Below are 14,105 nucleotides of genomic sequence, written 5' to 3'. Positions count from 1 at the left end.
AACGGCACGACAAAGCAGGCGGCAACTTTGCAAAGACTTCATTGACCTTTCAAAAGCAGTTTTGAACATTAGAGGACAGGCAGCTGAAGTAAACTCCAACAGACCGTTTCAGCAGACATATCAGTCTATCTTGGCGATGAAAATGCACTCGCACAGAGTAATATGGGACGGCCAAGGCCGGCTGAATAGTTTACCGTCTGCTTGTAGCACAGTCGTGCTTGCTCAATGTCTTGAAGGAAAACAAAATATTAATAAGTAACCAAGTCAGAGAGTTCAAACGGCCACCTGCGGATATATAAGTGAGTAATATTTGGTTCTGGGTCAGAATGAGCTGTTCTTACGAGGTGTGTTAGTTTCAGCAAAACAGGAAGGAAGAAAAAAATACTCAGCATCAGCATATCCATTCATGTCCAGTGAGAGCGTGTTAACTCATTTCAGTTAGTAGGAGGAGCACAATAAATAAATTAAATAAATAGCTTTGTTATGCCTATAAAATCTGATTGATTGCGACTGTAGGAGAAACAACCTAAATAAATAATTGCTATAATTATTAGGAATAATAATCATAATATTTTGTTCTAATTGTGAAATTTGACTGAATAAGTCAATGAAACCCAAATGAATGAACGAACAAACAAACGAATAAAGGGGAAAATTACTATATTTATTTAATATATTATTATTATTTTCTGACTCTGAAAAATTGACTCGATGAGCCACTTTCAAAGGAATTATAAAATAAATGTTATATTGGTTATCAGGTGATATTAAGAGATTTTGAACATGAAAATAATTACCGGCTTATCAGATTTGCTAGAATTTTCCCTATCAATCAGAAAATATGACCAGACATACTGTCTAACCTGTTTTACAGTGAATTTATTATTCCGAAGAAAAGAGGAACAGGAAGAGAAAACCAGGAAGAAAACTATCTGTAGTAAATCACAGAGGGTTAGCTGAGCGGCTATACATTAAAATCATGTAGGACAATGACAATGTCTAAAAAAATAGGTCAGGGGAAGTGAGATTTGTCTTGTTCAGATGAGTGCCAGACTGTAAGTAGGAGAGCGTTTGGCTAGTAAAAGGCCATTAACAGAAAAGAAGTGGGATTGTATGTGATAAATTAGTCATTCCTCATCAGAAGAAAGATGAGAGAAAGCTTTATGTTTGAAAAGTGAAATAGAGAGGGTAAAGAGAAGAGAGAAGAAGAGAGAGAGCGATGAAGCACTAATGTGGAGGGCGCCGCTGTACAAAGTCTTAGAAAGGGCATCATTTGGAAATTGTCCAGCAAAGATCAAAATATCTTTCAAATTCCCACTCTGAATTATGTGGACACTTAAACACCACAACATTTGAAAAGCTTTCAATATCAAAATCATTGGCATTAATACGAAGTTAGTCCTCACTAACTGTTTCCACTCCTCTGGCAATCATGTGACAACTGCTGATGTATCTTTCAATTCCGGCTGTCCTACAGACTGACAGGCTTCAATGCAGTCTTCACATAATTCAAATATAAATTATATGCTGCCTCAACAGAGCTCATTAATCCCAATGCACCTGTCAATCAATGCTTCCATATTCTTAATAGAAAATGACTTGAGCTGTAATGAGACTTCATATTAAAAACACATCCAAGTCTTTTATACGAGTGCACCAAATCAGTTCATTTGTCTAGGAATTTTGTGACAGAGAGACAAATATGCACGATTAATCACTTATAAAATGACACACAGAAATGCTGGAGATATAAATATCTGCCTTGTCCCACTTCCTGCCTGGTTAAAAATATCATCAAACAATTTCTAATGCTTCTCAGAGGCACAGACGGTTTCCAGAATGTGCCTTTGTTACAATATAGCTATCGGAAGGAGCGTCTGCTCATTGTTCATGCAATGCAGCGCTGAAAATACTGCATAAAAAACTCAAAATGAATGCAAAAACTCAAAAGGTATGTGCATGCACCATATATACATTCATCATTGGGCTGAAACTCTGTCCTCCTCACACATAGGAACTGGCCTGGAATAAGGAAGACCATTAGTGGCTGGAGATAAACGGAGGAGGACGACGCTTCACTAATCAGGGGCTCAAGAGGGTAATTAAAGTGGGGCATTTATCCCAAGCAGGAATTCAGCTCTATTTCTACATCAGTGCAGTGTGACATGTAACCAGCCTCTTGTAAAAGACAATGACTGATTGTGGGGACTAAGGGGCCGTTTACATGACAACGTTTTCAGCCAAAAACGGGAAACGTTTTATGCGTTTTGACTAGGGATGCTCCGATCAGGATTTTTGCAGCCGATACCGAGTACCGATTTCTTGTCATGGTGATCGGCCGATACCGATTCTGATGCTTCAAGCTTTATATAGACGGTTTCAATGGGCGCACGCGCCTGGCCCGAAGTTAACTTCCGGTCTGTGTTTGTTTATCAGTCTGGCTATGGCTATTGTTTTGTGGCCCCACGCATCATGTACGTCGTCACACGTTGACGTCATCAAATTGCGATTGGTTCCTGAGATCGGCCAAGTTGGTGAGTACCGATCGAGTTATAAAATATGATTATCGGCCGATACCGATCTCCGGTCGATCGATCGGAGCATCCCTAGTTTTGACTGTTCGTTTACATGACAACGGCGTTTTGGGGACTGAAAACGCATATTTTTGAAACACTTAAAAACAAAAAATAAAGGAGGAAACAGGAAACTGGAAGGAGAAACAGCATAAAAAAGATCAAAAGACACATAACAAGGCATAAAGTAAGCAATATACTGTCAGCACTCTACGAAAGGAAGTGAAAGAGGAGAAAATAAATGAAAAACTCATCAGAGAGCACAAACATACTGGTACAGGGAAGAAAAAAAGCATTCAGACACTGCTATGATCATTATACTGGAAATTAATAGCAATAGGAAAAGAGTGATATGATCATGTGTATGTGTGTGATTTAATACAGCAAATAAAACACAAATGAATGACCGGATGGGGTGAAACTAGAAACTGGAACAGAGAATGTAAGGCCTGGAAAACTAGAAAGATCATTAAAAAAAAATTATGAAAATCTAAATATGAACCATGTTTACATGATCATCAGATTAAGATTGGTTTTCTGGTGAAGGGGCTGTTTACACGACAACATTTTCAGCCAAAAACGGGAAACTTTTTATGCGTTTTAACTGTTCGTTTACACGACGACAGCGTTTTGGGGACTGAAAACGCATATTTTTGAAAACGGGTTTCAAAGTGGAAGTTTTTAAAAACGGCACCGTCGTTTCCGTGTAAACACCTAAAACGGGAATCATTGAAAACGGTGATGTCATGCGCGTGCGTAGTACGTGTTAGGTATGTAGACATGCGCAGTATGTGTCGATTTTAAAGGCAAGCGCGAACAAACATACACAACAATGGCGGAGTATATGGTACTGTTGTTGCTGCTCAAGAGTTTGCTAACGCTTCTTCAGCAAAGTGTGGATTTACTTCACCAATATTACAACCAACAGCGGAGACGCATCATATACATCATATAAGCTTCACTTCTCTACATGTACTGTTCACTAACAAGGTGACAGCGCCAACTACTGCCATGGCATACGCAATACAGCGTTTTTGGCCGTTTTCACAGATATGTGTAAACGCGAATCGTTTCAAAATTACCGCAAGGGAAATTCCCTCACCGCGACAGCCCTATTTGGAACAACACAAGGGTGAGTACTTGATGGCAATTTTCATTTTTGGGTAAACCATCCCTTTATATTTTTGACAGCAGCTCAGCCGTCTCCACAATAGCATAGTTTTTCCAGTCACTTTTTCCATAATTTAGCAGTGCAGCATTGCAAAATTTCACATCATTTTTAATAAAACACTGAATTGTGAATGGAACTTTACAGCCGAGCAAGTTTAGACAAAAATCAAATGCTCTCCTGAACAGTCATGAACTTTTAGCATTGCTGAATCTGATTCATTCCTGTGATTCAGCTCATCACTCATACACTTATTTATCTAACACACATATTTCAATTTGCACATACTATACCTGTACATACAACTGTCTATTGTTCTATACCTGTACATACAATTGTCGATTTGTATATTTTTTATTCCTTATTTTACTTGTTCTATTTTTGATTATCTTTGTTTTTTTTTTTTTGGTTCTGTCACTGTCATTCTGTTACACTGTGGAAGCTTCTGTCATGAAAACAAATTCCTCGTATGTGTAAACATACCTGGCAATAAAGTTCATTCTGATTCTGATTCTGATTCATTTAAATGAACTGAAAAATAATACTAAAACATTAAAAAAAAAAAAATTACTGGATAATCTATACTGGTCAGTAAGCAAAACAGCGAAATAAGCTCTAATAGCCCACAAAAAGACATTCAGGGGTCTAAAAATGAAATAACAGCTGAAGGACAAAGAGTGCTGGCATTGCAGACTGTGAGAAGTAACTGAGGCTAGAGAGATGTGATGATGAATTGGTATAATGCTGATATGAGTGCTTTGCTAAATGAACTCACAGGCACTTTGAAGGGTGAGGAGTTGGAGCCATCCATGGAAATGTTCTTCTCCGAGCTGCCCAGCCCCGATATGCTCCTCCGCCTGGGAGAGCGCTCCGCAGACGCTTCCGCTGTGAGAGAAGAGAGGAAAGCAGGGATTAGATCAGAGGAAGTCTTCAGAGAGACTGGGAGGATGTCTTTAAATGTTTTAATAGGCACACTAATGATCAGAGAACTACAGATATTTAAAACATTGAGTTGGAAAGCTGTAACACAGGGGTAGTCGACTGTGGAAAAGACACAGGAAGAAGTTTGGCGTTATTGATGAATTACTGATACTGCAGACACAGGAATCTTTCTAAATGGAATCAACATTTGTGCCAAACATTATAACTACTACTGTGGCTACACTAATTTAGAAATGATGGCTGACACATAATCAATAATTATTTCATTATGCTATAGCTTAGGTCTATATTATGAATACTTAAAGGCCAATCAGAACGCAACAGTGCAGTGGTGTATGTTCAACTGCATGGCAATTAAGTACTTCTATGCCAGCATTAGTTGCATATTACATTTTGCCTGTATTTATAGTTTCTATTTATAAATCATATATTAAGGTAATAATATATATGCAAGTTTGGGGTCAGTAACATATTTTGGAAAAACAAATATTCAGATTTTCATATAAATGCTTTTTTCAAATATTTCAAATAAACCCTCTATTCATCAAAGATGAAAAAATGATCACAGTTAACACATAAATATGAAGCAGCACAACTTTCAACATTATTAATAAAAAAAGAATGTTTCTTGAGCACCAAATCAGCATATCAGAATGATTTCCAAAGGATCATGTGACACCGAAGACTGGAGTAATGGCTGCTGAAAATTCGGTTTTGCCATCACAGGAATAAATTACTTTTTAAAATATATTAAAATATAAAACCGTTACTTGAAATTGTAATGATATGTAGCCTTAGTGAACACAAGATATTTCTTTTAAGTACCAATAGAAAATCTTACAGACCCCAAACTTTTTTTTAATAACAAATATCTGAAAATAAGATTAAGGATGCACAAGAACATTATTTTATGAGCATCCCTAATAATGAGGTTTCAAAGACAGGTGTGTCTTCTTTTGCTTCCACATTTCACCCATGATTGGTCCTCCTGACCAGTCTTAAATGTAGTCTGGGGTCTAATAAAGTCACCTGCCCTCTGTAAATCTATCTCTCTCTTAATGATGCCCAGCGGGTCACTAACAGAGAGCTCACGTCTTGCTAAAGTGCCAGTCAGACAGGTTTAAAAGAGTGAATTAACCCAAAGCTTTCAGTAAGTCCTCTTAATAAAGCACTCTACCTGCCACCACCAGACTTTCAGATGGACGCCCTGTGGCTCTCATATAAAGCCACTCTCAGAAGCTAAGTGGAATATTACTCATTTTCCTTATATAGCCAAGTTTATTTTTTATTTCCTCAGACCGATTTATTCTATATTTGCAGGGAGCCCCACAGCCGATGTGTGTCAAGGATGGAGCAGGACGTAACCTACATCCGCACAACCTCCCAGAGATCCACCCCTCGGGCTGTCCTCCTCACTGAAGTGTACATCACCCCATAATGAGTTAATTCACCCTGAGAAATAAAAACCCAGTCCATGACTGAGCACGAACTGCCGCAGAACTCCCGCCTCTCAGCGTCTGCACTGAATCAAGAAACACTGTTGAAATTGACCCAGAGGTCTTTGGCCAAGACGCTGCTTCTGGTTTCAGCTTGCAGGCCTCAGTGGATCCATACAATAGAGATTGTGCCTGGTCCGTTGGAGAGCTGCCCACCGCTGCTCAAGATCAAACCCTCGGCTCACAATAAAGAGCTTAAAGACGTAGTTCACCCAAAAATTCCAAACTTGTCTGACTTACTTTCTAGTGTATGATACTGTTTTTATTCAAACAATGAAAGACAATGGGGTCCAAAACAGTGGCGTAGCCAGAATTTTATTTTTGGGCGGGCCTGGGCAAAAGTGAGTGGGCACTAGGCTAACTAACGGACAGAGTCCAGTGGCATAGCACAAATCCGCGGCCCCCAACCGTGAACTCAAGGGTGGCTTCTGGTTACGTTGCAATATTGTAAATATTTGTTTTAAATCAGGAAGGCGAGCCAATGGATATCACGCAAGCAACGTGAAAACTTTGCGCAAGAGTTATGAAGGTGAACCTCTTCATCTCAGTCGATTCACTAGAAAGTGAACGTAAAAACTGACGGCGCTTTTGGCATCTGACGCTGCATTAACGGCGCATATTCTCTCAGAGACGACGAGAGACGAATCTACTTCATATGCTGATAACTGTATATCATATATAATGGCATGTTTTAATTTACTCCCTTAATATTTATCTTGTGGCCCAAACATAGGCTAGTGGAAAAAATAAATAAATTAATTAAAAAAAGAAAGAAAGAAGAAACATATTTCATGTTTTTTGCTTGAAATAAAGCTTTTTCATTGATGATTGCAGTGTTAATTTTAATTATAGGCCTATAATTCATTGTATAATAAACCTGTTTTGAAAGACCTTTTTAAAAACATTTTCAGTGAGGAGGAAGCTAGCCTAATCTTTATTATCCTCGCAGCGCATCAGATAATCTGATGCGTTATGAAATTATTGTGGGCAAATTAATTGTAATATTAATTTAATAATAAAAGTAACTTAATAATAATAGGCCTATTAATAAGAAGAATGTAACCGGCCTACATTCGTTGAAAATGCCAAATTAGATATAACTAAAGTGTATAAAATTATTTTATTCAGAAATGTAATGTTTGTGATTTTTTAAAATTTGTTAATTCATTATTTAAATTAATAGGCCTACAATTTAGGAAACAGGTGCAGTTAAATAGCCGTCAGTCACAAAATTTATAAAAAAATAGGCTAATCTTTGTGAGGACGACTGGCAACAGCTGGTCTTATATTCTTTAGACACCGCACACCAAACGAATTTGAACACCGACTGAAAACACTGACTGATCTCAAATGACATTCATAATCGGCCTGACTGTATGTGTTCCCGGCTTCACAGAATGAACCGGTCGGTTCGCACGTGGAACTGAAAGTCTTACCGTTACTTGTGGACTGATGGATGGGCTTTCTCCCTCGTCAGTGCGAGTTTTTAAAAGTCTTTTTTTACAGAATTATGCATTGCTGCTGTTTCTCTAACATTTTCTAACACAGCTGCAAATTACAGTCCAACTGAATGGGTGAACGCACAAATTTACATGCGTGACACGCCCGAAACAGCCTGGAAAACAATTGGCTAACACTGCTGTCAATCAAACTCATCAAGAATTATGCAAAAACACATTTTATTTATTTGAGATGTTATAATAGTTCTCTAATTGTGTTAAAATAGATGAAACAATAATTATTTAACAAATATATTTGTATAATAAACTGGGGGGGGCCTTTCATCAGAGTGGGCGGGCCTGTGCCGTCAGGCCCGTCCGCTGCCTACGCCCCTGGTCCAAAACAACACTGGACCCCTTTTAACTTTCATTCTATGGAGAATATTTCTCAATATATCTGTTTTACAAATGCAAGAAAGTTGTACATGGTTGGAACAAAATGAGGGTGAAGAAATGCTGCAAGAATATATGTTTATTTATATCTTGTATACACACACACCAAATCTCTCATCAAATGAACGGGACATTATAATGTCTCTTAAACAACGCATCAGTCACCCCTTTGCATTTGGCCGCTCTCCAGAGGACCATTGATTAACGGCTAAATTTAGCAGTTCAACCCGTTTTGCAGCCCAGGAGCGGCCCAGTCAAGTTCTGTGCAGTCCATCCGACTTCCTAAGACCTCAAGATGCATAAAATACATCTGTTTTCTGAAATACACTCTTAAAAATTAAGGTTTTTATTGGCATTGATGGTTCCATGAAGAACCTTTAACATCCATGGAACTTTTTTCATTGCACAAAATGTTATTTACAACAGGAAAAAAGGCTCTTCAGATTATTAAAATACTCTTCAAACTAAGAAACAAACGATTATTTTAAAAACTCTTCACATAAAGGTTCTTTGGGGAACAAAAATGGCTCTTCTACTGCATGGCTACCAAATATCCCCTTTTGGAACCTTCATTCGCATTACATTTGTGCTTCACAAGAACAGCAACTTCACGTTTTCTCCTCCACAGCCACAGCTGGACTCTGTAGACCGCCTGTTGTATCATCGAGCTCCTCGGATCAAACTCTTCCATGCATCGCTCACACTCTCCGTGAAGTTGCTGCTTGTGCGAGGGCTCTGCAGTGCTGAACTTGACGAATTGCAGTGATCCCTATGACTAAGCACAGCGGTACTTATATTACAATTTTAATGCTAGCAACACGATCATGGGTTAAATTTCCAGGGAATGCATGTTGTGATAAAACATACAGCTTGAATGCACTTTACATCACTTCGGATAAAAGCTAAACGCATAAACGAGAGTAAACCTAAACCAAGAGCAGCAAAACACCACCTCGTTTCGCCTCTGAACATGCACGGACAACTTATCAAACAGGAAATGACCTGTAACAGCATATCCAACTCAACTTCAATCATTATAGATTTTTTAATGACCCTCCAAGTCTGAGAGCAAGACGATAACTTAATTTATTAAAGTTAATCTAATAAAACGCAGCTGAGAACGAGGAAAAGAGAGAGAGAGAGTGAAAGATACCTCTATCACAGCTGTTGCCCATCACCTGCTGAATAAATGGAGCTGGTCACCATTGGATTGGCTGAAGAGTGACCATCACCCTCGTCCAATGAGCTTGAGCGCTTTCCCTTTAATTGTCCATCACTCTGAGAGAGATTCCACCGCATTGATAAACTGCAGCCTCTTCATTGTCCTGCCGTGGCTTGCTGCCACATCGTACCGTCTTCCTCTCTCTCCAGCGCTCTCCCTCAAAGACTGAAACGTCCTCTGCTAAACCTCTCTCTCCCGTCTCAGTCCATCCTCTTCTGTCTATCCGTATCTCTGAGTAGCAATCCTAGTCCTCACTTTATCAGCCTCTTCCCTTTCTCTTTTTTGGCACACCAGTGGAAGAGATTTTACCGCATTTACTCAATCAATTGCTGTAACCTCACTCCTCTGTTCCTCTCAGCAGAACTGCAAGCACTTCCCATCCCTCTCTCTCCCCCTTCGTTCGCTCATTCCCCCCCCCCAGCGCATCTGGCTCCATCTGCCTGCTGCAGCCTTGCACATACGAAAAACGAAGAGGCGCTCTTTTTTTGCCTCGAGACTTTTGTTTTCGCTCTTCATGTGGAACATGGCTCTGGAGGCTTGTGCTGCGCGTGTGAATGCGTGTCATTTGTGAGAGGTGTGTTTTGGAGGTCGTTAAAGAATGGAGAAGTAAAAGAATAGAGAGGAAACACAAGTGTGTATCAGATTACACTGTAACGTCAAAGATTGTTAGAGCTGTTAGCTGGACGTGACCTACTGAAATAAGACAGAATCGCATGTGGACTGAACTGAAGGAGTATGGCGCACGACTTTATGTGCTATATTTAGCATGTCCTTCAAAATCCTTATTGAATCTAATAAAGCATTATCGGATGCTATCAGGAGACTGGGATCAGAAAATGATGCAAGCCAGACTCAGACTTGGACTGCCCACATTAGTTAAATTAAGGTGTTGGTGTGTGTGTGTGTTTGCTAACTCCTAGGCAACAGATGTAAAGTAATAAAGTTAATTAACATTAGGTTGCCAAATTAAATAAATATACAAATAAATAACTTAGAAGCAAGCACTGATGCAAAATTAGTGTTTTAAATGCATCATACTGCAATAAATGTTGTTGAATAAATGCCCTTGCAAATTCTCTTCATTGTCACCTGTTGGGATTGTTAGACCGCAGATGTTAAAAGGTTGACAAATAAATAGAGCAGCATTTTTTTTTTATCTTTTGAAGGACGCTTCTTATGATTACCAAGGCTGCATTTATTTAATCAATACTACAATAAAAAACAGTATTATTTTGAAATATTATTAGAACTATTTTCTATTTTAATATATTTTCAAATGCAATTTATTCCTGTGATGGCAAAGCTGAATTTTCAGCAGTCATTACTCCAGTCTTCAGTATCACACGATCCTTCAGAAATCACTCTAATATGCTGATTTGGTAAGAAACAGTGTCTTCACGGTCACTATTATATCAATTCATTACATCCTTGCTGAAAAAAAGCATTTTTTTATTTAAAAGAAAAAATCTTACTCTCTCCAAATTGTTTAGCATAACTGTAAATAAAAAAATAAAGCAGTTAAAAATAGTGTTAAACATTTAATAAAAATGTTATGTGTAACACTGTCAATTTGATAGACCTAAAAATACATTGTGCTATTTTTTTTAATGTTTTTTTTTTTTACTTGGGCCAGTAAACAACCACCCCTTAACACCCAACCAATGAGTAACATTTTCAAAGAAGGTCAAATGTAACAAATAATATAAAATACAATTATTTAAAAATTCACCCATCAACAGTCTTAAAAATTCTACAACAAAAATTTCCACTGTTTACCAATGCAAATAGAGACTACCTCAGGACACCAGGCTGTTTGAATCTTCGTACACTGAGTCACCTAAAAAAAACACATGAGACACAGCAGTGTGGACAAACCAGCTATTCTCAGTGACTACACTTTGATTTAGTTCCCTTAAATCACAGCTATTCCATCACACCTAGAATTATTCTGGTCTCTCTCTCCCTCTGCAGCTCTCTCAGCCCATCCATCTCCTCACTATATGCAGCCCAAGGTCAGACTGTCCCTGACTGTCCTCTGTCCCCTGGCGTCAGAGTCATCAGGTCTCCCTGTCAGCCCCTCAGTGAGGCCAGCACAGCACAGCGTAGCGTCTCCTTCTCTCCTACCCTCCAGGCTGTGACTGCCCCTGAAAATCCACTTACTGCATTGATTTGACCCAGCCCTTCCTCAGATCAATACAGCTCTGGAGATAACGGAGGAGTTAAAATCAACACAGCAAGACCTGAAACAGGGACCCAGGCTGTAATTAGAAGTGATGCGGGTGCTCTGGTGTTGGTGGATAGGAGGGTGGGGGATGGGAGAGAAAGGGTGGTCCCCTAGTTAGTGCAACACCACTGCTTTTATTGCCTTCTGAGATGAGCAATCAATCTGTGGTAAAATGCCATTTGGAGGGTATAAATGAATACAGATTTGCCTAAAAAAAGTGAAAAAGATTTTGCCACAACGCTTTATCTAGAGCCAAACTGCCTGCAACATTAAGCATAACTGCACTTACATTACCCATCATTCTCTGCATGGATGAGAAGACTGTTATTAAATGTATTGATATATGGATGCATTGTAAGAGAGACACAATTCACTGGAAAACTAGATTTTTTTTACATTTTCTGTGTGGTGCTTGCTTGTGCAAAACTCTAAGCTAAGGATGGCTGGGTCCCTCCTTCACTGTAAGCCCATGAGATTTTTGTTTTATTGTTCATCAACCACTGAAGTACAGAAAATCAAAGGAAAACAGGGCAACTTTAATTTCCAACATTCACAGGCCTAAAAAAAAAAAGAAGTATTAATTAATTTAAATTTAAATTAAATTAAATTAATTTAATGTCATTAATTTCATTCAATGTAAGATGTAAAAATGTTACATGTAAAATTACATTATATATTTAAATGTATATTATGTAAAACATGTATAGAATATAATTTTATATTATGTATAGCTGTGTATTTTATATAATTGTATTTTTGCAATAATAACTGAGAACTAGAAATTATACAGATAATACAACTTTGAGAAAGCGATATATTTACAATTAATTCTTCTTTTTTTTTTTTTTACCAATGTTACAAGTCTTTCTTGCAGTTTCAGCTAAACTTTATTTATCTGTTGTAAAGTTTAAAAAGGTGACAAGCTGGTGAATTAGCAACCATCTGATACAGACGACAACATTTTTAGGTTTAAGACATAAAACATGTAAATAATCAAAATATGCAAGATATAATAGGGCTGCGTGACTGATCGAAATAAAAACGAAACCGATATGGCTTGGTGCAATTCACAAATTTCAAAGGTTGCAATTAAATCAAACGAAATATATACATGCTGCGTGTTTCGCTTTGCAGCATCTCAGTGCCTTGTCCATGGTAAATGCTGATCCGCACAAACTCCATCTCTGAATCTGCTCTGAGTTTAGGTTGATTTAATGTGCTTTTAGGAACACAACGTGTGCCATCTATCTTCAATTATTATTATATTTAAAAACTCTGAACTTTACAGTGAAAAATTACAAAGTTAATATTTTTTTTATTTGTTTTGCATCCAGTATTTATTTATTTTTTAATATTTATATAATTATTATTAATAGTAGCATTTTATAACCAGATTAACATAAATCACAAAATTCTGGCCAAATTGTGTGGCCCTACAATTTGTTTTTGATTGTTTGTTTTATTAATTGTATTTTAATTCGCAATTGCAAAATACATGTATATAACAGCCATCATGCATGCTCGCTGTTGAGCACTACCCAAGTATGAGCCTTATATCATGTTGGGTCATCCCAACATGACCCTGAGAACAAGACCTTAAAGAAACCCACAACTTTATCAATACTACATGCCTGAACAGTATGGAATACATGAAAAGCCTACTTGTCAGGCCTCCACACCATCACAGTAAAGATGATGATACCTGATATGAAATGTGCAGGCCGGGTATTAATTATTCATATTTAGTGGAACAGCAGGGGCATCTGTGAAGCTGAGCAAAGCTCCATGCTTCCACCACACGCAACTGCAGCATTTCTCTGCATCGTAATGCTCAGAGACGGTAAGCTATGGGAAAATCCCGCATGAAAGCCACTGCAAAATGCAGTGGGGTTTTAGTCGGTTTAAGTGAAAATGCTGTGACCGGGCAGGATTTGCTCAGAAACACTTATCCATGGGCCTGTTATCCCAAAGATTTTTTCTTTTCAGTCAGATACCCAAGAGCATTTTATGAGGGGTTAGATTTCTTTTTATTGCTGGGTTTATTATACTTCAAACTTCTATTCGTGGTACTAAACCACAATAACAGATTGATGGCGCTACAGAACACTTCCAGAAGTGTTTGCTGACTAAGACAGCAATTTCTCTCTTGCCTTGTCTTGCTATTTTGGTTCAGGTTGGTGCACCTTCTTAAATACCACCACTCTTGAGAATGTTATCTAATGAAACAAGTGCAAACAGAAGCACAATAGTGTATCTATTCTCTTCCTTCCCTCATGACAAGATTTCTGTCACTATTTACTTTTCCATCTATCTGTTTTTGTGTGATTCCAAACGTCTGGAATGTAGTGATGTCACAACACCAAGCTGTGAAACTGGAGACTCGCAAGATGCCTTTTCCACTGAGCAGACAGGTGTGGCGCACTACATTAAGATCCTTGCAACTCACAGACCTTGCATTGTTTTAGTTTTATGACACCTCAGAATCTAAAGGTCAAACAGGTTTGGTCAAAAACGCCGGAAACCCACAGACAGGTATTTCAATTTTAACATTAGGTATTAAAAGTGTACTGAGGTTCATATGGGGGGGG

The 14,105-nt window shown here is 38.2% G+C and overlaps 1 protein-coding gene across 1 annotated transcript in view; it reads right to left on the bottom strand.

The window, feature by feature from the left end:
- Positions 1 to 14,105, bottom strand: part of LOC107722045 (ras GTPase-activating protein nGAP-like) — a 67,110-nt gene that overhangs the window by 20,840 nt on the left and 32,165 nt on the right. Inside the window, exon 4 of the mRNA XM_016530272.1 lies at positions 4,517 to 4,626. Within this exon, the coding sequence (XP_016385758.1) occupies positions 4,517 to 4,626 (110 nt within the window). The remainder of the gene's footprint in view (positions 1 to 4,516; positions 4,627 to 14,105) is intronic.

Source organism: Sinocyclocheilus rhinocerous, unplaced genomic scaffold, assembly GCF_001515625.1.
Source record: "Sinocyclocheilus rhinocerous isolate Xijiao unplaced genomic scaffold, SAMN03320098_v1.1 scaffold484, whole genome shotgun sequence".
Lineage (NCBI taxonomy): Eukaryota > Metazoa > Chordata > Actinopteri > Cypriniformes > Cyprinidae > Sinocyclocheilus > Sinocyclocheilus rhinocerous.
The sequence above is the reverse complement of the archived record's forward strand: the minus strand, read 5'-3'. Positions and strand labels throughout refer to the sequence as shown.